At 43.3% G+C, this 20663-nt stretch overlaps 1 protein-coding gene across 1 annotated transcript in view; it reads left to right on the top strand.

Annotated features, from left to right (window-relative positions):
• DHRS12 (dehydrogenase/reductase 12) overlaps positions 1-20663 on the top strand; it is a 32162-nt gene that overhangs the window by 899 nt on the left and 10600 nt on the right. Inside the window, exons 2-6 of the mRNA XM_019474839.1 lie at positions 100-259; positions 366-528; positions 4296-4378; positions 11746-11838; positions 13240-13321. Coding sequence (XP_019330384.1) covers positions 100-259; positions 366-528; positions 4296-4378; positions 11746-11838; positions 13240-13321 — 581 coding nt within the window. The remainder of the gene's footprint in view (positions 1-99; positions 260-365; positions 529-4295; positions 4379-11745; positions 11839-13239; positions 13322-20663) is intronic.

Below are 20663 nucleotides of genomic sequence, written 5' to 3'. Positions count from 1 at the left end.
GCGTTTAACCATTTCGAGGTGGTGGTGTTTTTATATTTTTAATCGAAGCCTCCCGACCCCCGCCAGAGCAGACAAATTTCAATGCCTTATCTGTGATAGCTGCCCGGCGGCGCTGCCTAGGCGCGCCCTGGGGCTGCAGCCGGGCCACCTCCCGAGTGTCAAAGTTTGGGCCGTGTGTCTTGTGGCGGGCAAACGCCCTGAGTTGTTGCTACATAACTTGTTGCAGTGTCACTGGCACTATACGTGGCCTGTCCCGCGAGTACGGAGAGTGATGGGAAGAGGGGGGGCGTTTTGCGTATGCTGAGCTGTGAGGGGAGAGTGCTTTTCAACCCTCCCCTCTGTTTTTTGGAAGTACTCTCTTCTAGTTTCTCACAGGTGTCTCTGATTTATTCAGGAGTGGCTATGAGTCTGCTTCCAAGCACTTCAATCCAGCCGATGTGGAGGTGAACGTGGCTGGAAGATCCTTTCTGGTCACCGGTGCAAACAGTGGCATTGGCAAGGCTACAGCCAAAGAGATAGCGAGGAGAGGTGAGCCGGGCTGTAAGGAGGAGCTCTGAGGGGTCATTACAGAGAAGATGGAAGGAAGCAGGTTTGGCCTTCCAGCGCAAACACAGACATAACTCCCTGGGATGAGGGGTCAGGTGTGTTATTTTACAGGGCTGTTAGTGTGGGTTAGAGGTTTAAGCATGATCAGTGCTGTGAAAAGTGGAATAATGAAACAAAATTAGTGGAGAGGATCTGCAAAGCACTTCTCAAGTGCATGTTTACTGAAACTATCTGTGTTAAGACTGGTGTCTAAGTATGTTGGTGACGGGTCAAGGTCTGTTTCAGGCTGATTTGGTACAAGTAGCAGTCTGTCTGAATTTGAACTGTTTTGAAGAACTTACAAATATATCATATGATGAAAGGAAACAATTGACTTTGCTAAGCTGAGATGGGAGAGTATAAAAGAAGCAATGCAGTTGTGCTTGATCTTAATGATAATAACCTGGAGTTTCTGCCCTGTAACTGATTACATGCAACCATTTTTTTTTTCCTGTTGCTCTCTGTAAGCAAGGAGATGGTATGAACTGGAACTAGCTACTGTTGAAGGATAAACCTAATCCCTTTCAGAGTTGACAAAATAATTCCTGTTGTGCAAGAGTGATAGGAGTTTTGGCATGTAGAATAAAAGGGAGGAGCTTGTGGCTCTTTGCTCTCTCTTTGCCTGCTTAGGTTTCATAACTATCTTATGAAGGAGAGTGGCAACTCGGTTAAATTAAACTGATTCAAAATTATTAGCATCAAAGAGCCTTTGGGTTAAAGATCCCCATCAGCGGCAGTATGTGATTGATTTCAGGTTCCCACTACTGCCATTTTGTATAATAGCCTTATGTAAGTATTGCTTTGTCTGGTGACTGTTTTGCTCACAAATGGATATGCCTGCCAGGTTTTGCAAGCTGTCAAGCTGACTGGATCTGCATAGGATTTGGTCATCATGTCTAGTATTTGGAGCCCAAAGAACAACCTTGGGCTCAGACTGCTTGTCTGATACTGTGTGTAGGCGTTGGTGTGCATATGAAGTTAAAGTGACTTGACAGTGTCTTCCTGATCCTATCCTTGCACATGTCACTCTGAATCTCAGCATCAGCTGTTGGGGCTCTGGCTTCTAGTTGAATCTCTTCAAGTACACCATGACAAGAAAATAAGGAATTCAGACTCAGCAAAAGAATAACCAAGCTACATTGGCTTTACCTTCAAGCATTTCAGATCTTTGTAAATGATGACGGTCTTGATGACAATTTCTTTAGTCTGAGTTCAGCTTTTCTCTGAATTGGTGTCTTACGGGTATTGCAGATTTGAGCTTTCCTGTATGTCTTGTGAACTGCACTTCCAGTTTGATGCAGTCTTCTCCCAACCACTCTGACAATTCCCATGTGTTGTTTAAGTTCAAATAATTTCAATCTTTACCATGGAAAATATATTTAAACCCCTTTCCTAGCCTATAGGTCACACCAAAACTTCCCTCTCTCCTTAACAGCAAGAAAAAGGTTCATATTGAAAGCCCTTAAAACCCATCTCTGTTTTCATTGAATGTTTTCCACCGTAGACTATGAGAATGTGTCTGATCAGCTTGAAGGCCAGCTACTTCTTCCATGTGTTTAATTTGTACCTGCACACATTACTTGTGCTGTCCCCAGTGTTTTGGGAAAAGCTCCTTAAACATCTGCAAATGCACATCCTTAACTGCCTTAAGATCTGTAATTAAAGCCCTCCTTTGCAGTGAAGCCTGCAGTCACTGTGAGAATGGCCAGAGGCGAGCGTTGGACACTGCCCCTTCTGATTGCCTCTTCTTTCACTCATGGAATCTGCTCTCCCTGGGGCAAAGGCTGTCTTTCATTCTGATCTGTATATATTCAGTGCCTGTCTGTGCATGGTCCCTTCCATGCATGGTATATGTGTAACACAAACTGAAGGTGAAACTGTATTAAACATTGGTTAGTGTCATTTGTATGATTATCCAAGATTTGGGAGTTTCCCACTGCTGCCTGCAGTTGTGCACTTGGTAAAAGTAACCCAGCCAACTCTGGCAGTGCAGTGGAGGAATCGGACCCTGTTAGAAAATTTCAGAAGAACCTTGAGGCTTGTTGCCTGTATCAGCTGCATGCCAAATATACTTGCTATAGTGGTGCTCAGTGGAAAAACCTCTCTCGGAGACAGAAAACTTCATTATCAGACCCCACACTGGGCTGTGCAGTGTGTGACTGCTCTATCCCTAGGGTAGACTTGGTGTCTTGCATTTGGGTTCTGGGCACTGGAAGAGTGACCTGGCACCATTGTTTCTATTATCAATCCTTTGGGATTACATTGCTTGAGCCTTCTAGTGGTGGACTGCTAGCAATCCCTAAAATACCTTTAACAATAGGTAAAAGTAAAGAGTGCAGGTACTCCTTTGACTGAGATTAACACATTACTTGTAATGATCAGAGAATACAAAGCATAAAAATAAAAACTAATTATGCCTACCTGTACTTTAGTCCTCTTTTTGAAGGCTCTCTTTAATGTGGCTAAGCTATGAGGTCATAAGTATCCAGGCCTTTGAGAGGAGCCTTGCCCTGTGTATTCCTTTTCTAGAAAAGTTGGTTGGAAGGGACCTCTAGAGGTCATCTTGTCCAGCATCCCACTTGAAGGAAGACAGTTGCCAACACTAGATCAAACCAGCCATTGCTTTGTCTTGCTGGATCTTGAAACCCGCAAGGATGGAAATTATGCATCCTCTTGGGACAGCCTGATCTATTTAGAAGAAAACTTTTTTTCTTAATGTCTGTCCTGAGCCTCCTAAGCTGCAATTTGTGGCCGTGGTCCTTGTCGTATCTCCCACTGCTGAGAAGAATTCTGATATCTGGCATTTTTATTTCCTTTTCACAGAGCAATTCCAGTCACTTGTGTTGTTCAAGTCCTTTACTGAACTTTCTAAGGCATGTGCCAAAAAAAGCATTTACAATACAGATGCCTTAGCTTCAATTTCCAGTGTAGCTCTGGTATTTTATCAACACTAAACATGATGCGCAGACTTGACAGAAAATGGTTTGAGCAGACAGTACCTAGAGTGCAGTGCCCTTTTCCATACATGCAGCCTTATGTGAGGACCCTGTTACAGCATGATACTTTCTCCTTCCTGCCTGCCTTCATAGAGACCAGAGCCAAGCAGAAATCTTCCACACACTCTGTGTCCCCTAAACCTTTTGTTTGAAGGACCTTTACCTCAGTCTTTTGACAGACCCTGTCGGGATTCTTGGTGTGTTTGGTTTGTCTGATGGTACTGCTGGGTTGGTGCCTTTTGGGGGGGAATTTGTCCCTGAGAATGGCCCGGGGCTGGCAGACCTGGGACTGCTATGGTGTGCCATGGCCCTAACCAGCCCCCTGCTCCCAGCTCATCAGCAAGTGACATGGAAGCCTGAGAGCTCCACAGACCTGAGCTTCAGCAGCATTGATGAAAAGCCACCGCTCAGCTCTTGGCAGCAAAGAAGTGGGACTGTTGGCTGTGCACAGCTCAGGAACATTCTGCCTGCTGGGAAGCTCCCGTGATATTTCAGTGATCATCTGACCAGTATTGCCACTGCTACTAGCAGGCTATAGATTTCCCACAAACTGGAATGCAATCACAAAAGGTTTTTTGTTTCATTTGGATTGTATCAAAAACTAACCCCAAACAAGAACTGCAAACTGCACATCACTTCCTGGCCCTCCCTCTTTGCTGATGCCTCCCGCACACACAGTAATTATCAAGTGTGTTTCTTGTCGAAATCCACCAGGTGGCACGGTTCATCTGGTTTGCCGAAATAAGGAACGGGCTGAGGTCGCCAAAGGAGAAATAGTGACAGAAACGGGCAATCAGGTGAGTTGTATTTTAGTCTTTTGTTTACTCTTAGAAAGATTGTTAATACTAAAACCCTCAGAGGCCTTGAGATATTCTGTTTTGTCATTTTGCTGTTCCGTTTTTTCATACGGACATGGAAACATCTAGTAGTTTATCATCCACGTGGTTTGAAGTGATTTAATTTCACTAGGTGATGTTTTCTGTGACTAGTAACATCACCAACAGCATCCTGTTTTATTTAATGTTTGTTGTCGATATGTTTTGTGATGTCCTACTTAACTATTCCTAACTATGTGGCTGAGGCTTTTAAAAGTTAACGCATTGCAACACTCTTGCAACAATGTTTATGAGTTTACAGCATTGGAGTTGAAGGTTTTATGTGTCTGAATAACATGCTCTTAATTTGCTAAGGTTGGCTGCTCTGTGAAGTCCTGTGTGTGGTCCTAGTTCCATGCTCCACAGACTTTTCCATCTCCTTTTCTTATAATATCTCTTCCTTACCTCCTCCCTTCTGTTACAGATTCTTTTTGCTTCTGCATATATCACTCTACAGTATACCCCTGTAGCTGCACTGTTGCTTTTGCTAATTATTCAGGAGGGTGTGCTTGTGGAGAAGTACAGTCGTTGTCTTTCTATCTTGGTGTACTGGTTTTGGCTGGGATAGAGTTACTTTTCTTCATAGCAGCTCCTATGGTGCTATGTTTTGCATATGTGACCAAAACAGTGTTGACAACATATGTTTTAGTTATTGCTGAACAGTGCTTACACAGCATCAAGGCCTTTTCTGGTTCTCATGCTGCCCCGCCAGCGAGCAGGCTGAGGGTGCGCAAGAAGTTGGGAGGGGACACACTGGGACAGCTGACCCCAGCTGACCAAAGGCATATCCGATACCATATGATGTCCAGCATATAAAGCTGGGGGAAGAAGGAGAAAGGGGGGATATTCACAATTATGGTGTTTGGCTTTCCAAATCACCATTGCACGTGATGGAGCCCTGCTTTCCTGGGGATCGCTAAACACCTGCCTGACAATGGGAAGTAGTGAATGAATTCCTTATTTTGCTTTGTTTGCATACAGAGCTCTGCTTCGCTTATTAAACTGTTTTTATCTCAACCCACAAGTTTTGTCTGTTTTACCCTTCTGATGCTCTTCCCCATCCCACTGGGAGGGGAGGGAGTGAGCGAGTGGTTGTGCGGGGCTTAACTGCCTACTGGGGTTAACCCACAACACTTAGATGGAGAGCTATCTTCATTTTAAATAGCGACTTGGCTCTTGAACGCAGTATTTTGATTCTAGTAATCGTTTTTAATGTGGATCAAAAATTCTGAAGACTTTTTATGGTTAGAGATACCATATTGGCTAAACTTCTGCTCTTTGGTTTCAGCTCCCTCGTGTGATACAACCAGCATTACACTTCAGTTCTTTAATGGAGGTGAATTAGATCAGTCCTTATGTAGAAATAAAAACTTTCCAGCTGTCTAGAACTGTGTAATCCCATGGCTATAGTAAGACTGGTGATTATCTGTGTTACCTCCTTTTCTAACTGCAGTCAGACAGCCTGGGAAGAGGGGTGAGTTTGATGACCTCTGAAGGTTCCTTCGTGTTCTGTTTTCTGTCATTTGGTGAAACAAAACTTGAGGCAAATAATGTTCTTCCTCTAAAAGCAGCACTTTTTGGTGCATTCCCACTTTTTGGTAGGCTGCAAACCTGTATTTTCTCTAGTCATGAAAGAGTATGAGGGCACTGCAGAACATGTGTCCTGTCCCCAGGGTCACACACTTGTATAGAAAGCAACATTCAGTGAAGTGTTAGACGAGCTGTACAAGAAGCCCTGTGGGTCACGTGACTGCACTGGGAAGAGTCATTTTAATAAAGTGTCCACAAGAACATCCTTCTTTATAACTACTCATTCAGAAGCAATCCAGGGAGATAATAAAATGCTTTATCTGCAACTTGACAAGCTGTATCCAGACTTAACTTGCTCTTCCTGATCATCTGGACAGAGATCCTGTTGTAGTATACGTCAAAGATTTTTTTTTTTCCATCTTCCACAGCAACACATGCTGGAGTTCAGTGCTGAAATGGAGTTATTATTTGGCAGGCATCTGCACCTAGACCTGGGAACTGGGAAGTTCTCCTAATCTGTTAAAGTAGATGTAGTCACGGAGATTAGGTCTCATTTTGGAAATGACTTTGCTACCATCGAGGACTTTTATAGGGAACAGGCCTGTGGGTCCTTTTTCTGAGCCAATGTGACAGTCTTCAGCAGATAAGTGTTGATTTAGATCTTTTTCAGTCTCTGAAATCACTTGTAATATTGAACATCTGCCCAAAAAACTTCAGCTCTTCTGTTCCAGTAGATAATGCTAGTAGCTTTAAAAGTAGAAAGCTTTTAGAGAGAGATCCAGTTAGAAACAGTAGAGCAGTGTCAAGTCTTTGGTCAGAAATGGACATTACAATGAGAAAATTCTGACCTAACTTCAACTAAGGAGCTGAAATCCAATGGCTAGAGAGGAAAAGTCATGTGTCTTTTTTATCTGCAGGAAAGCAGAATTACAGGCAGGGAATAATGCCCTGTAACTTTCTCAGCTTCTTCACTTACCTCATTTGCTTGTATAATGAGTATTTAAAGAAACAACTTGGAAAGAGGGGAGGTCCTTTAATGATTACTTGTTGTTTTGCATGAGAACGCATCCTCTGCATAATTATTTTAGAACTGCCTTTTCCTGGGATACATCATAAGACACATCTGTGGTGTGTCTTTGAGACTAAGTGCTACCTAGGAGAAGAATAGGAGTTGACATGCCTTTTGTATGCTGATAAATGCCACTGTGCTTGTACTAGGTAGAACACAAATCTGCAAAAAGCAAGAGAATTGCCCATAACAAACAGTAAATGGCTTTTGGTGTTTTGGAGAGAGGAAATATTTCTAGCTTTAGTGATTTAGAAAATTATAACTTTGCTCTATGTCAAGCTTTTCCTTTTTTATTCCATTGCATCCACGTTCCTGGCCATAGTATTTCAAAACATGGCAAGACTGTTGTGACATGGGGTGGCTAACAAGGGCTTAGCAGTTAGCATGGAAGGGGGTGCAGAAGGCACCTGACACTCAGAGACAGCTGGAGTGGGCGCAATGATGCACCTGAAAGCGTGCTCTCCTGCCCTGGTTGGAGTGACTGCACCTGGCATGTGGGAGGCTGGCCCAGACAGAGCTCCAGAGGAATGATGTGGCAGATGTCGGGCTGCAAGGAGTGACTGGTACTATTCCCTGAGCCTGGTGCAGAGCATGATGGTCCTCATCTGTTGGGTTCTGCTGTGGTCAAGGTGGTGGGCTGCCAGGTGAAGCGACAGCAGGAGATGAGCAGGCTGCATAATGCTAGGGAACAGAAACAGGAGATTGACAGGGTCTTTGCAGAGTAGAAGAGCACAAACCCCACATTGCATGGAAGGAGGGACAACTAGAAGCTATGCTTGAATAAGTGGTGGATAGATGCCTAAGTTGGGGAGGAATGGAAGCTTGTGACTGCTGGCAACAGAAGGCAGGCTTGTTCTCTGCCTGCAGATGTGCATTTATAGGATAGGTATACTGCCATGGTAACAGATGAGGAAGAACAAGGTCTGTCAGGGGAGGTGTTGGAGACAGATGAGCCTGAACCGTTGTTGGCTCTGGGAGGAAGTGGTGGGTGATAATGGCTGGAGGCTTCCCCCTATGGGGGATGGAGGCACCCATCTGCAGTCTTGGCTGATGTCTTGAGAGGTTTGTCACTTGCTGGGAACTCAGATGTAGGGTATTGTGGAGAGTCTGCTGAGTCTCGTCTGGACCTCAGACTAGTACCTCTTGTTGCCCAACCACATGGGCACCCATGACATTGTGAGGGGTGACCTTGAGTTCATCAAGAGTGCTTACAGAGGGTGAGGGGCATGGGGGCTCAAGTAGTGCTCTCCTGAATCCTTCCAGTGAAAGGGAAGGGTTTGGGTAGGAGCATACGCACCCTGCAGGTCAACACCTGAATGTGCAGCTGGTGTCACTTTGGCCTTTGTCATTCCTGCTCAGCAACATTCATTTCTCAGAGAAGGTCAAAGAGGTCATAAAGGCCAAAGACAAAGTGGAGCAAGAATATCCTTGCCAACAGGTTTGCTAAGCTAGTGAGGAGGGCTTTAAACTGGTTTCATTGGGGGATAGCGACCAAACCCAGAAGAGGAGTGGAGTCATGGGGATGGTGAGTATGTGTCTAGGGGACAGCAAAATGGAGCAGGCACTCACAGTTTTCATGTGAAAGCAAAATGAGTGGGAGCCCATCTCAGACTCCTGTACATGAATACACAAACAGGAATCCATGCATGGTTGCAAAGCTGTGATCTCTCTGGTATTATGGAGATGTGGTTGGCATGACTAGAGTGCTGGAATGGATGTATACAGGTCCCTTTTAGAAGGGCAAGCTGGGAAGACAAGGAGGAGTTGTGCTCTATGCAAAGGAGTGGCTTGAATGTATGGAGCTTTGCTCTGAAATGGGTCACGAGCCAGTTGAGAGCTCATGGGTAAGGCACAGAGGTCAGATCAATGTGGATGATGTCATGGTGGGTGTCTGCTACAGACTGCCTGATGAAGTAGAGGAAGTAGGTGGAGCCTTTTTTAGAGGGCTAGAGAAGCCCCATGATCACAGGTCCTGGTATTGGTGGAGCACTTGAACCACCCTGATACCTGCTGGCAACATGGCAGGGCATAAACAATCCAGGAGACTTCTGGAGAGTGTCAAGGACAGTTTTTTTTGATATGAGTGTTGGACAAGCTAGCTAGAGGTGATTTCTGCTGGACCTGCTGTGAATAGCAGCCTTGAATATCTGCTTTGGTGGAAGTGGCCATGAGATTGTGGAATTAAGATCGAGACATGTGAGAAGGAAGAGTAGTAGAATTACAATCTTTGGTTTTAGGAAAGCAGATTTTCTTTTTTATGGACCTGGTTGACAGGATCCCATTGGAGACAGCCATGGAGAGCAAAAGGCCTTGGGAAAGCTGGTTGATCTTCAAAGAAAACCTTGATGTGGGGGGTGCTTCCTGTTAACTGGAAAAAGGCAAACCACTCATCTTCAAAAAAGGCAAGCATGATTTAGGGAACTACAGGCCGGTTAGCCTGAGGAAAACTATGGAGCAAATCCTCACAGAAGCTGTGAAAGACAGTAAGGTGATTGGGGAGAAAAAACATTGTGGGTTTATCAAGGACAAACCTGGCCTGACCATCCTGATCGCTGCCTTTAGTGAGATGACTCTGCCAACAGACAAGAGGAGAGCAGTGCATGCCACTTTCTTTAACTTTGCCAGGGCTTTTTACATGGTCTGCCATAATATCCTTGTAGCCAGTTTGGAGAGATGTGGTTTGAACTGGTGGATGACAAGCTGGGTGGAAAACTGTCTGGAACATTTGGCTCGGAAAGTATCAATCAACAGTACAAAGCTGATCTGTTAACCATCTTTTAGTGGCATCCCTCATGACTCAATACAGGGGCAAAAACTGTTTAATGTCTCTTTTAACAACTTGGACAACGGAGTGAAGTGCAATCTTTGTCAGATTGCAGATGATCTCAAATGGGGGTGGGGTGGGTAGCTGGAGAGCAGCGCTGCTATTCAGAGGGATTTAACAGGTGAGGAAATGAGCTGACATGAACCTCGTGAAGTTCACCAGGAGCGGATGCACAATCCTGCCCTGGGTTGGAGGAACCCCATGGAGCAGTACAAGCTGGGACTAGCTGGCTGGAAAGCAGCTTTGCAGAAAAGGACCTGGGGGTGACAAGTTGTCCCTGAGTGAGCAGTGTGCCCTGGGGCAAGGAAGGCCAACCACACCCCAGGCTGTATGAACACGAGTGTAGCCAGCAGGCTGAGGGAGGTGCATCTTCCTCTCTATTAAGCCTTTGTGAGACCACAGCAGGAGCCCTGTACCCAGTTTTGGGCTCCCCAGGACGAGGAAGTCATCGATGTCCTGGAGCAAGTCCAGCAGAGGGCTGCCAAGGTGACTAGGGAGATGGGACACACGATGTGCAAGAAGAGGCTGAGAGGGCCGGTTTTGCTCAGTGTTAAGAAAAGAAGGCTGAGATGGGTCTTACTGTAGTCTACAGCCATGTGATGGGAGGGTGCAGGGAAGGCAGTGCAATGCACCTCTTGGAGGTCTGCAGTGAAAGGATGAGGCGCAGCAGACAGATTGCAACAGGGAAAAATTCTGACTAGATGATAGGAATGTTTTTGGGTTTTTTTTTTTTTTCACCATGAGGGTGATCAAACACTGGAATAGGGTGCTCAGAGAGGCTGGGGAACCTCCATCTTTGGGGAGAGAACTTCCCTGGACAACCTGATCTCAGTTACCTGCATTGAGATGGGGATGAGACCAGGTGGACTCCAGAGGTCCCTTCCAACCTACATTATTCTCTAACACTGTGACCTTGAGCATTGCTTTGGAAAGTTGCTTTCAGCTAAAGAGGAAGCTGCTATATGAATTGTTTAAACAGAAGTTTTGCAAGCCTTGCAATATTTTTCTAGTTCTCTGCTATGCCTGACTGTCTGTCACGATTATTTATCTAAGTAGGGCTCTCTTTTAATAAATTCGGCATTAAAAAGCTATGGCTCAGAAGCAACTTGTCGTGGTTTAACCTCAGCCAGCAACTGAGCACCACACAGCCGCTCACTCACTCCCCCCTGCCCCAACCCCGGTGGGATGGGGGAGAGAATTGGAAGACTAAAAGTGAGAAAACTCGTGTGTTGAGATAAGAACAGTTTAATAATTGAAATGAAATAAAATAGTAATAATAACAATAATAATAAAAGAATATACAAAGCAAGTGATGCACGATATGATTGCTCACCACCCGCTGACCGATGCCCAGCCAGTCCCCGAGCAGCGGCCTCCCCAGCCGGCTTTTCCCCAGTTTATGTACTGAGCATGACGTCACATGGTATGGAATATCCCTTTGGCCAGTTTGGGTCAGCTGTCCTGGCTGTGCCCCCTCCCAGCTTCTTGTGCACCTCCAGCCTTCTCAGTCGGTAGAGCATGGGAAGCTGAAAAGTCCTTGTACCTAGCAACAACTAAAACATTGGTGTGTTATCAACATTGTTCTCATACTGAATCCAAAACACAGCCCTATACCAGCTAATAGGAAGAAAATTAACTCTATCCCAGCCGAAACCAGGACACAACTGAATCAAGTGACTAAGCATGTTTTAAGGACTAGAATTAGATCTCCCAGTTGTACATGTTAACCTAAGTGTTTTAGTTGTGTTCTGGAGAGAACTCTTTTTTATACTGCTTAAATACCTTTTCACCTAGACAGGCCTTAGCAGTGAACAGGGACTCTTCACTGTCCCTGTTGATTGTAACTTACTTTTTTTTTTCCTTTAGAATATCTTCTTGCATATTGTGGATATATCTAATCCCAAGGAAATCTGGAAGTTTGCTGAAAAATTCAAAAATGAACATAAATTAAATGTGTTGGTAAGTTTGCATACGTAAATCATGTGTCTGTCTTTGGAGTGCATAACCTATGAATTTGTCCAACAGGTAGTCTAGATTTCACAGTTTGGCCCACAATTCTCTGCTTAATTTTCTCTAAATGTTTTTGCAGTAGTCTCCATGGTCTGTTTGCTCTTGTCCATTCTCACTTCACATACACAGATATGATACAAAAAAGAGAGAAAAGCAGTAATTTTTAGCTGCATCTTTTGAGGTTCTTACTACACATTTTCTGTTTGACTTTCATTACTAATAACTTTGTCCCTCTTAAAGCTAGTCCTTCTTAAAGATTAAACTTTTATAGAACGTCTAGTTAGAGCAGTCTAAAACAGAGTCAGGGAAAGAGCAAACAGTTAAGCAGCATGGCTGGTAAGGGGCTCAGTACCTTATTTAGCAGTGAAAATTTGCTCTGGGGGCTGTACTAAAACTGAGGCACCTGGAGCAGTTGTTTTGGTGCTTACTAGATGAGGAAATTCTGATAGAAATGGGGAAATAGCTTTTGGGGAGTAGCAGTGAACGAGCAGAAAGGTATGCAGGGGCAGATCTCTTTTCGAGGTGGGAAAGAAAAGCTCGAGCTTCCTCTGGAGGGTAAGGCAGAGAAGGAAGCGTGCCTGAGAATATGCTAGCTGCACCCGGCTTGCAAGCTTCTGACTGTTCATGAGGTTTTACCTTACAGTGCATCCATGCTGTGTAGTGCAGCGCTGTTTTAGCAATGTGTGAGTCGGGTGGGGTATCTGTGCAGGATTGCCAGGCAGAGAGAAAAGCTGGGGTCCCTACAACCAGGGAACAAAGTCAGTATGAAGCACCTCTGCTGGTTACTTCTGCTCTTCTCAGGGCTAACTAGGATGCAGCAATCTGCTGACCTGGCTAGTTTGGAGCAATTCTTTTAATTTGCTGAGGGTGGTACTTCCTGCGGGCCATTCTACCACATGTTGCACAGCTTCCCATAGTGAATTTTTCCCTAATGGAGAATACATCACCACATAGCATGGATGATGTGGGGTCAGTGTGGTCTCTCAGATGAGACTAACAAACTACGCTGCATATTTATGTTCTAATATCTGCTCTACAACTTGCATATTACTTTCTGTGAGAAAAGAGTTTAAAAACATGGAGTGAGGTACTAAGAGGACTGTCGGCTCTTAGTGTGTATTACACATATATATGTGGTGAGACATTTCTCTGAAGATCCTTTCTTTTGTGAAAAACCTTTATGATCAGCGGCAGAGTAGTGTGACTTGGAATCGCGTGGTTTATTGAAACAGTTTGTAGCTTTGTGTTGCAGTGTCAGAAAACAGCAAACTAACATGGACTGCTTGTATGTGTGGTTTTGTTTGTAGACATTTGTGTAGATTATTTTTGTTTACAGGAGTTGTCTTACAGGTCAACAATGCAGGATGTATGGTGAATAACAGAGAATTAACTGAAGATGGACTTGAAAAAAACTTTGCAACAAACACTTTGGGTGAGTATTGAAGGCTTAGTTCTGAAATATACTTATTTTGGTTACAGAAGTGTGTTTTTTACAGCTGGGTTCATGAGGTATGTATTCCTGCTCAAAGAGGGATCATACCATTGCTATGCCAGGGAAGGAGCAGGAAAGGAAAAGAAGAAGTATTACAGCTTGTTTGGAGTGTAATTTTTTTAATTTCTCCATTTTCCAGTTGTTCTCATATCAGCGCCTTTATCATAGCAGCAGTGGACAAATGCAGATAAGATTTAATTAAATTGATTCTGAAATTTGCTAGGAAACTTTGTTCCAAGCAGTGCTGCTAATGATACTCTCTTTGTAATAAGTGTGCTCCTGTGGCTTGGATAGAGGTTGGAGCACGTTCAGATATTTAAAAAGACATTCAAATGTTCCAGTAGGCTTGAACAGCGTTGTCTGATGTAACAGAGGCACTGTGTAGGAAGACTGTGCCTTATGTAGTGCCCTGGACACTCTCTAACAGATGCAACATCTAGTCAAGTGATTGAGCGGTACTGGCTAAGTCTCAGTCACTCCGCATATAAGGGGTGCATCCCATGAACCGTGTCGTGGAGGTATAAGAAGGACAAATTAAGGGAAGCAAATAAAGAGGGAAAGGGGAGATGTGGATGAGCAGGGAAGACAGTGAGCAAAGTGGAAGGTTCCCATGTAACAGCCATGGAAAAGATGTGAGCAAACAGCCAGCCAGTCAGCAGAGAGAAGAGCTGTCTGCCGCCACTGATATCTGTAGGGCTGAAAGCTGCACCTCTTGCAATGGGAGATGTGTGCTTGCATCAACAAACAGACCCGACACTCTCTTTTCCCTCTGCCTCCCTGCAGGGTAGGTGGCTTTCCCAAGGGACTGTCTTTAATATATTCAGAAGTGATACGTTAGGGAGGAGCTGTGGTGCTTTGTTTCTGTGTTTTCCTCCTGTTTATCAATATCTGGGATGAGGAAAGGGGAAGCTTAGGCTATAAAGATCAGGCATTTTTAGAACTAATGTAGGCTGGAAACCATTGTTGAGTTTTATTCTTAACCTTTTTCCTGTGTTGCTTCCTTAATTCCTATTTACTTCTGAAAACTAACACTTTAGGTATAAATGTCTTGTGCTTAGCTGATGTGGTGCATACAGCTTGTTTTTTCTGCAAGTCTGACTGCATTAAACTGACAATTAATTCAAGTATAAAGGCACAGATTATTAATCTTCTGCTAGCATTCTTCTGTTTCTCGTGGTCAAAATTCAAAATGAATTTTATTTTGCCATCAAATTTCCCCTGGCTGCAGAAGTACAAGAACTTCTATCTTGAGAAATTTATTCACCTTAAATTAGTTTAAACCTCTTGTGGTCTTTCAAACAAAAATCCAGCAATGCGCAAAGGTGCAGTTCTTCCAGAGAGAAGCAGAGTGAAACAAATACAACAGTCTGAACATGAAAGCATGTTTTGGTTTAGTTTTAAACATTGAGGAAATTAATTGCTGAGGAACTGTACTAGCGCATTACTTGAGTTAGATTTTTATCACACAAGTAGAAGCAGCAAGTTCTGCTCTCCCAGCTGTAAATCAGCCTCATTAGAGATATACAGCTGCACAGAGGAAGCTGAATTACAATTGTAGCAAATTAGGAAAATACCCATATTATCTTTTATGAATGTTACATATAGATCTTGTTTATTTATCTGTGTATCACTTGCTGCATGACTGTATAAGAAGGTCAAGGAGGTGATTGCACATTTGAGCAGATAACGTAAAACAGGTAAGTCGTCCTCTGTTGACCAACTTCTGCAGAGTTCAAACAAGACTGGGTTGTTTGCTTAGACTGGTTCTTTCTAGGCAACAATAAGGATTAAATTTCGAAGCTTTTAGAACAGAGTGGGACTTGGTTGAGCTGGAAGAGGCTGTCTGTGCAAGAGAAAGCTTCTGTGCTTGCAAGTCAGACACACGTGAAGGACCAATGCTATCAACAGTGCAGGCTTTTTTTCTTCAAAATCAGAGGTGGGGTAATAAATCGTATCTGCTGGAGTCATAGCAGGAGAAGGCTGTATGGAGAAATGCATGTCAGAGTAGATGCTGTGTTAAGTCATTTCCCTAAGCACTAGGTACCTTTGGGTGTGCTTTACTTTGGAGAAGTTATTTCTTTATCAGTAACTACCTGTGGTTATAGGTTCCCAGAGAAAAAACTTGGCTAAATTACATATGGCTGGTATATAGGTTGGCTGTAAACTAGAATGTGGTCTGAGAGAACAAGCTAAATTCCCTTCTCTGCCTCTTTCCCCAGAAAAGCTAAAGCCTGAATGCTGACACGGGCTCAAGGCCCCTCTTTTGAAAATCTGCAGTTGTCCCCCTCGTCAGCAGCATGGAAACAATAACTCATGACTGCCTGACTTCTGTAGAAATAAGGTGGAATAATATTAATATTTTTTTCAGATCTTGACATGCAGGATGTTCCTTCCATCTTTCTTTGACTGTTTCTACCCTGGATCTTAGCTTTGGTCTAGTAAAGGAGTGTGTAGGTTGTAACTGTCTAAGAACGCAAGACTCTAAACTGTAACATGCTTTAAATGCAGAGCAGAGTTTTTGAATTCGGTATCTGAGATCTGATTAACATTTACATAAGCTGTAGAATTGCTCATTTAGGTGTCTAAAATGCTGTGGAGCTTTTAAATCCAGGCTAGGAATATTTTCCTCTTCACTGACTTGTTAGTCTGTTTTCAGATATTTTGTATAATGGATGTTAGAGTTCAGTTCTCATTGATCATCTGACTTGTGGAACATACTTTATATCCTGGTTAATGGTTGGACTCTATCTTAAGGGTCTTTTCCAACCTAAATGATTCTATGATTCTATTCTATGATCTCTTCTTGGACATATATGGGGCAAAAATGAATGCATAAGTCCTCTGGTAGATGTGAATATGTACAAAAATAATACTGGTTAGGATAGAAAGTAAAACTCCCTTCATGTGAAGCACCACTGACTGGCTAATTGAGGACAGCTCACTGAAATAGGAGGTGTAGAGTCCTCTCTGGTGGTGTTAGAATATACAGGTGGGTGAAGGTCATGAAAATGCAAAATGCAGGTTGATAGTTCAGGCTTTGTATGGTTTGTTTAGTATTCAAGTTCAAACTGTAAACTGCTTTGGGCAGGCAGTGGCAGCTGTATCTGTGCTGGTGCCTGGCATCTTTAAAATGGGGCTCAGGCACAAATGCCACATGGCTTGTTGTGGTTCTGTTGTTGCTGTCACATGAAGTACCTTACCTTTTTTCCTGGCTAGATCCCCAAGGATTATTGCTCTGATTTCTGGAGCTCAGTGAAGGTGTAGAGAGCAGAATAGCTGTGGAGCACTTAGACTGTAATGTGGGAGCGCTAGCCAGACATGAGTCTGAAATGGCACATTGCTGATTGAATCACACCTTCGGTATGAAATTGAGCGACTGGCTTGTGGTAATGTGGGCTGATTTCCTGGGGAGCTGCCGATCCTGATGGGCAGATTTTATTTGTGTATCCTTTAGTTTGTGTGTTGTTGCCCTTAACGTTTCCTCCTGTGGGCTGGCCTTCTACTCAGGGTTGTATCCAGGAGCTGGGCAGCAACAAGCAATCATTTCTTCTGATGAGACTTGCAGACTTCTGAGTCAACACTTCTTGTCTTTTTTATTTTATTTTACTTGTTTTAGTAAAACTCCCAACAAAGACTATTCAAACTGACAGTATTCAGCCAGTTTGGAAAAAAACCTGTCAGCATTGGTAGGCAAGTGAAGGCAACAGAAGCGTGTTCTTATTGAAGCACTAGACATTTAGCTGAAACAATCCTTGTCCCTCTATTTTATAGCCTGCCTTACTTTACTTTTACTCGACATATCTTCTTGCTTGACATGGAAAAATGGCATATATGTTACACTTTTATTGCTACTTACCAGCCAAGGGGATGCTAAAACACACTCAGAGATAAATAAGTGATACTCCCAGTATGCATCTTTTCTTCAGTCTAATGTGCTCTCATGTTTTAATAATATAGCCATATACATTTACTCTCTGTGCAAGAAGGGGTGGGGCCAGAGGAAATAAGATGCTTTTCTACCACAGTAGCAGTACAGCCCATCTGTGGCAAATTGCCTAACCTGTATGGATATTTGTCAGTCTCTTCCCTACGCATAAACCATATCTAACTGGTGTTTCACAAAAGCCAGTGTTGCCTGGTGGACTGTGTTCTGAACTACTTGGAAGTCAGGCAACTTGGATACCAGCTGTCAGTCTGCCATAAGATCAGTGCCTGATCTTTGGCAAGACAACCTTACCTGTGAAAAGGAGACTACGATACCGATTCTCTTTCTAAAGAGCTTTGAGACGTATGGATGAGAAGTGCTGTGTGAAAGGATAAGGTTGACTATAATTGCAAATCAACTAGCTATACTGAAGCCTAGGTTCCCAGGACAAAGAGGAACCCTTATTGAGCTGAGCTTTGTAATTCAAGGGAAATGTAAACCTTTGTTTTGTCTTTCATGTTCATTAGCTCTTCCCAAACACTCAGTTATTGCTAGTGTGGTGGAATTGGCCCTCAGAGATAGCACACTAAAATCTTCATTCCTGATCTTGTACTCAGTAAACAGATTCAGGCATCTCTCTTACTTGGAACTGCATAAATTGAAGGCTTGAAAAGATAACCAGGGCAAGGAAGAATGTCAGTTTGTTCTTTTTTTTTTTTTTTTTTTTAAGACTTGGACATAAGAAAAGTAAGCCAATTTAACTGATTTTTACCAGATGAATGAGCCATTGAAATCTGTACAATAAAAGTGTTTGGTTTTTTTGTTCCCACTTTTTTCACAGTTGAAATAACACTGTTCCTAATAATACTGCAAAGCTCAGGCAGATGGAAAACTTCACTGAGTGTGGTGCTGGCTGCCTGCCCTTATCTGAATGTTAGCAGATTAAAAACCTCACCAACAGTTTACCACTAATTGCCAGATAGAACATCAAGCAAAAACTAATCTAGAATCCACCAAGACACTTGGGTCTGCAATAATTGCATCATCAATTAATTTGATGTTATAAACAGGTAGTGGCTTTACAATATTACTTCTGCTGAAACCATAATTTTCTTTATAAATCAGTTTTAAAGTACAGGTTTTTGGGGTGACTTTAAATCTGTAAAGCAGATAGGAGTATGTGTGCATGTACTATTATTATACGTGATATCCTGTTGATTTCCAAGTCTGAAATATATATGAATCCTAAGGAGTCTTCCAGGTTTTAGCAGGCTAAAGCTGAGTTACAACGCCAGCATTTTGGAAATCTGCCTTTGCAGTGTTTGTTTATATTTTCTGTTAGGGCTATTCTATATTTTGCTTAGTTTGATGTTCTAGTACAGAAAGATTTGTAGTCTTCTGTGGGAAAGACCAGTGTCTAATACACCGTAGACTTCTGTCCCTTGCACGAGGATAGCTTTCACTCTGGTTATGCTGTGGTAGAGATGGTGAGATCCACGGTGAACTAACTGTTGCAAGAAAGTGCAGAGCTACCTTCCTGCAAGACCTAACAATAGTGTTTTCCATAGAGTCGCCTCAGCTTCTACTTCAGGTCATGTGAAAGGTAGCCTAATTTTATTTAGGAGTTTATGAAGCAGACAGGCTGATTTTTGTAGGTTTTTGGTTTGTTTTTTTTTTTTTAAACAATTTAGTGTATGAATTGAATGTTTTTCTCCATAACAGCTCCTCATTTTCTACATTTGCATCATTAAAGTTTCACTCTGTGATTGTGAAACCACTGAATTACTGCTCATACAGGTTGACAGAGGAGTTCACTGTATGGAGTTAAAAACAGGAGTTGTTAATTAGAACACAATATCAGATTACTCAACTAAATTGAGATGATCTCAGAGCAAGTGGAGCAATTACAAAATGGGCCACAAGGGAATGCATGCTGATTCAATAATTTTTTTTTTTTTTTTTTTTGAGCAAGTAAACATGAAACTTAAACATTATTGTGATCAGCACTTGGGAGGGAGTATGTATGAACAAAGCGTGTTCTCATTAAGTGCCATGCTCGTTGCTTTTACTGGGATTACCATGTGTAATGCACAGGCTGACAACCCACACTGTGGGTTGTCTAATCTACCACATGATAGAGTTTGTTGAATAGTGTGTAATGGTGGAGTTGCTGTGTCCTTATAGGAAGGTTTTAATTACACTATATTATATATGATTTCCTATTATGTGAGCTCAGCTTCAAGACATAAAACTTACAGGAATTTTTCCAAAGAAAAGGAAATGTTGAGAGGATGTTTATCTTTAAAAGAAATTGTGCATCAGTCCCAGGAGCCTCTTTAACTGGATAAAACATGGTCAGCAAGTACTGTGTCAAACCCATTACATGGAACAGGGTTGTAGCTTGTCCAGTATGTTTCTCTAGTCAACTCTTCACCTCAGCAGAGTTCAGTGAGGGCGAGATGAAATCCCGTATGTGTGGGTGATGGACTGGATGCTTACTCGCCCCCTTCTGCATTCCTGCTGCTTCTGAACAAGCTCCCAAATTCATCCTTCTGGCCTTCTTTGTGTCACAGCAAATACTCCTTTTCAAAGGGAAGTGTATACCGTTTTGCTACAAAAATTATTATTATTTTTTTTCCCCACCTTTACACCAGTGGAAGCCAAGGTTTCAGGCCATGTAAACAATATACCTTCCAATGGCAGGAAAAGGTGATATGGAACAGTCTGACCTCTGTCACACAGTCATAAATGCAGGTAGTACAGCCATGTGTCCAGCACTGCCTTGTAGGTGTACTCATAAGCTCCCTGCCTGCTGGGTCTGAGGTGCGTGTGAGAAAGAGAGGCTGCTGCTCAAGTTTCCACCGTGTGAGTAATTCGAAGTAGCCTGTTCTTTTCCACAGGCACTCAGACTTGTGCAAGAAATGGGCTGTTAAGTCCAGGAGAACTGTTCAGTTGGAAACATCCTGCTCCCAGTTGCCACGCTCCAAGTGCAAGGTCCTGCACTTGGGTTGAGGCAACCCCGAGTGTCAATACAGCCTGGGGGATGAAGGGATTGAGAGCAGCCCTGCCGAGAAGGACTTGGGGGTACTGGTGGATGAAAAGCTGGACATGAGCCAGCAATGTGCACTCGCAGCCCAGAAGGCCAATCGTATCCTGGGCTGCATCAAAAGCAGCGTGGCCAGCAGGTCGGGGGAGGTGATTCTGCCCCTCTCCTCTGCTCTGGTGAGACCCCACCTGGAGTACTGCATCCAGCTCTGGAGCCCTCAGCATTACAAAGACATGGACCTGTTGGATTGGGTCCAGAAGAGGGCCACAAAAATGATCAGGGGGATGGAACACCTCTCCTATGAAGAAAGG

The sequence above is a fragment of the Aptenodytes forsteri genome, unplaced genomic scaffold (genome assembly GCF_000699145.1).
Source record: "Aptenodytes forsteri isolate BGI_AS27 unplaced genomic scaffold, ASM69914v1 Scaffold155, whole genome shotgun sequence".
In the NCBI taxonomy this organism is placed as follows: Eukaryota; Metazoa; Chordata; class Aves; order Sphenisciformes; family Spheniscidae; genus Aptenodytes; species Aptenodytes forsteri.
This window is presented reverse-complemented; position numbering and strand designations above follow the sequence as displayed.